The sequence below is a fragment of the Diachasma alloeum genome, unplaced genomic scaffold (genome assembly GCF_001412515.2).
Source record: "Diachasma alloeum isolate Michigan unplaced genomic scaffold, Dall2.0 Dall_scaffold_00425, whole genome shotgun sequence".
Classification (NCBI taxonomy): Eukaryota; Metazoa; Arthropoda; class Insecta; order Hymenoptera; family Braconidae; genus Diachasma; species Diachasma alloeum.
In genome coordinates, this window is record NW_021680564.1 from 134,431 (window position 1) to 137,346 (window position 2,916).

General features: G+C 36.7%; 1 protein-coding gene across 1 annotated transcript; it reads left to right on the plus strand.

The window, feature by feature from the left end:
* The first annotated feature begins 621 nt into the window (after positions 1-621).
* LOC107042152 lies at positions 622-1,854 on the plus strand. Its single transcript, XM_015263059.1, has one exon. It carries the CDS (start codon positions 622-624, stop codon positions 1,852-1,854), a length of 1,233 nt encoding a protein of 410 aa, XP_015118545.1.
* The last annotated feature ends 1,062 nt before the right edge of the window (positions 1,855-2,916 follow it).

Consider the following 2,916-nt stretch of genomic DNA (forward strand, 5'->3'; position numbering starts at 1 on the left):
CTTGCAAGAGTTCACTGCACATCTGTGGACGCCTCACGAAAGGTGATGGTACTCCTGCTGTAGCAACAAATTTCGTTAACAATGCTATTTGTCATTTATTTGAGGAAATCCGCTACGAACTCAATGCAGTGGAAATTGACCGTTGTAAAAATGTTGGTGTGACCACCTTGATGAAAAACTATATTTCCCAGAATCCCAGTCAAACATTTTTATTGGAAAAGGCTGGTTGGATTTTGCGCAAAAAAGGAAAAATTACTGATAATGCAGGATATTTCGATATTTCCATCCCTCTGAATATGATACTAGGATTTGCTGAAGATTATCANTTGCAAGTGAAAATCGATGATCAAGACGGAAGTTTGGTAAATTTCCGAGGAGAAGTAATCACTATAAGATTACACATAAAGGCTAATTAGAGAATGGGAATTGTCTTTCAAAGCAAGGTTGGTGGGAGCTATAAAAGCCAAACGTTATGCCCGAAGTTTCACAGTCGACCAGTTGCCAGCCAGAGGCTCACTTCGAAGAACGTCGTATACCTGAAGAGTCTAGGTCTGAAACCTCGCGACAAAGTAAGAAAGTGAAGTTTTGTTGTGTCATCATCGCTTGCTGCTGCTGTTTACCATGGAAGAAATTCTGAAAATTCAAAAACCCATCATTTTTGATGAATCGATTGCCCATTATGAGATTCACGCGCATCAGCCATTTGCATCATCAAGTTTAAACAACAATGATGAGATTCGTATTGCTGTGCAACATCAAGATTTGTATGTACTACCTTGCAAGAGTTCACTGCACATCTGTGGACGCCTCACGAAAGGTGATGGTACTCCTGCTGTAGCAACAAATTTCGTTAACAATGCTATTTGTCATTTATTTGAGGAAATCCGCTACGAACTCAATGCAGTGGAAATTGACCGTTGTAAAAATGTTGGTGTGACCACCTTGATGAAAAACTATATTTCCCAGAATCCCAGTCAAACATTTTTATTGGAAAATGCTGGTTGGATTTTGCGCGAAAATGGAAAAATTACTGATAATGCAGGATATTTCGATATTTCCATCCCTCTGAATATGATATTAGGATTTGCTGAAGATTATCAGCGAATTATCATCAATCCCAAACATGAGCTAATTATCACTCGATCACATAACGATAACAATGCTATTTTACAGGCGGTACCACCAGCAGGGGGAGCAGCAGCAGAAGACTTCAAAATTTCATTAACCAAGCTTGAATGGATGATACCCTATATCAAAGTTGCAGATTCTCGCAAAGTTCAATTGCTCAATTATATAGCTAAAGATATACCTACACCAATCAGCTTCAGAGCTTGGGAATTGTACGAGTATCCTCTTCTACCTAGAACCTCTAAGCATGTCTGGGTAGTGAAATGTTCAACACAACTGGAAAAACCTAGATTCGTTGTAGTTGGATTTCAGAGCTCGAGACGAAATGATAAGATTAAAAATGCCAGCGAATTCGATCATTGCAACATTCGTGATGTGAAACTCTTCCTCAATTCTCAGAATTATCCATATGGAAACCTTAATCGCGACATTACACACAATCAGTACTCTCAACTCTACAATATGTACACAGACTTTCAAGCTTCGTACTATGGTAAAGAACCTGAACCATTACTGAATATAGGAGCATTTCTTCAGACTGCGCCGCTCATCATCATCGACTGTTCCAAGCAGAACGAGTTCCTCAAATCTGGACCTGTGGATATTCGACTGGAATTTGAATCAGCTGAGATTTTTCCCAACTCTACAACAGCCTACTGCATGATCTTACATGATCGCATCATTCAATACAACCCCCTCAGTGGTGGAGTAAAGAAAATGATTTAATAATAAATAAACATATAAAACAATGTATTTTTTTTCATGAGTTTAATCAATAAATGAATACGATTCAAAAAATAATTGAAGTATTTTTTTTTTAATTCTAGTCTACAGCATATCGTTTAGTTACTATAAATGATAAAAGAATGGAATGACTCATTGATTCCACATCGCAGTAGTAGCTAAATGCCTATAAACCGAAATAGAGTAGAGTTCAGTAAGCTGGTAGTCCTGGCGTAAGCAAAAACACACTTTCTCATTAAATCAGCGACTAAGGTTCGAGTCCCCGTTGATTTCTCTGATAATTTTTCAGTGAAAGCTATAGATTAATATAGTTCAGCTTACACCAGGACTACCAGCTTATTGTTTTTTTAATCCCTGAGGAATTTTTTTCAAAATACTTTTTCTGAACAAAATTTTCTATTAATTAAATGAGAAAAAAAATTAATAAATAATAAATGAGAAAAAAATGGACGATTTAAGAGAATGAATAATCATCTTTATTTCTTCTAATTATCATTTTTACAAAAATCATAATTTTTAAAATTTTCCATCATAATTTTTACATCAAATTTAAGTTCATGTAAATATCCCAACATAAGCGAAATTGAATGTTTCTTCTCATCTTCTCCAAGTTTTATCTTCTTAGCCTCATAGTATTCTCCTTGCTTTCTTTCGAAGTCATCTCCCAGTCTTCTGATAACATCTTCAATACAGCGTTGAATCATGCTCGATTTCATATCGAGTAGAGCGTGGAATGAAACTGTAGAATTCTGCTCAATCTCTTCACGTTTCATCCTCAAAACTCGCAATTGATCTTCAAACTCCACAACATCATGAAGAAATTGCCACGCATAGTTAGGCGCGTCATTTCCAAAATGCCTTTCTACGATGTCACTATGATTCCAACAATATGGCGAAACATCACTGAGACACAACATCTCCTCTGGTGTAAGGTCCAACATGTTTTCCACTACTATAAGTTCCAACGAAAACTTCGAAGACTTTTATCCTACTGCCTCCCACTCTAAATCATATACATTCCCCCACACACATCCCACCAACTCA

What these genes read in the sequence shown, in the direction of transcription:
- LOC107042152 (XM_015263059.1), top strand. Translation starts at nt 622, where the DNA reads ATGGAAGAAATTCTGAAAATTCAAAAACCCATCATTTTTGATGAATCG.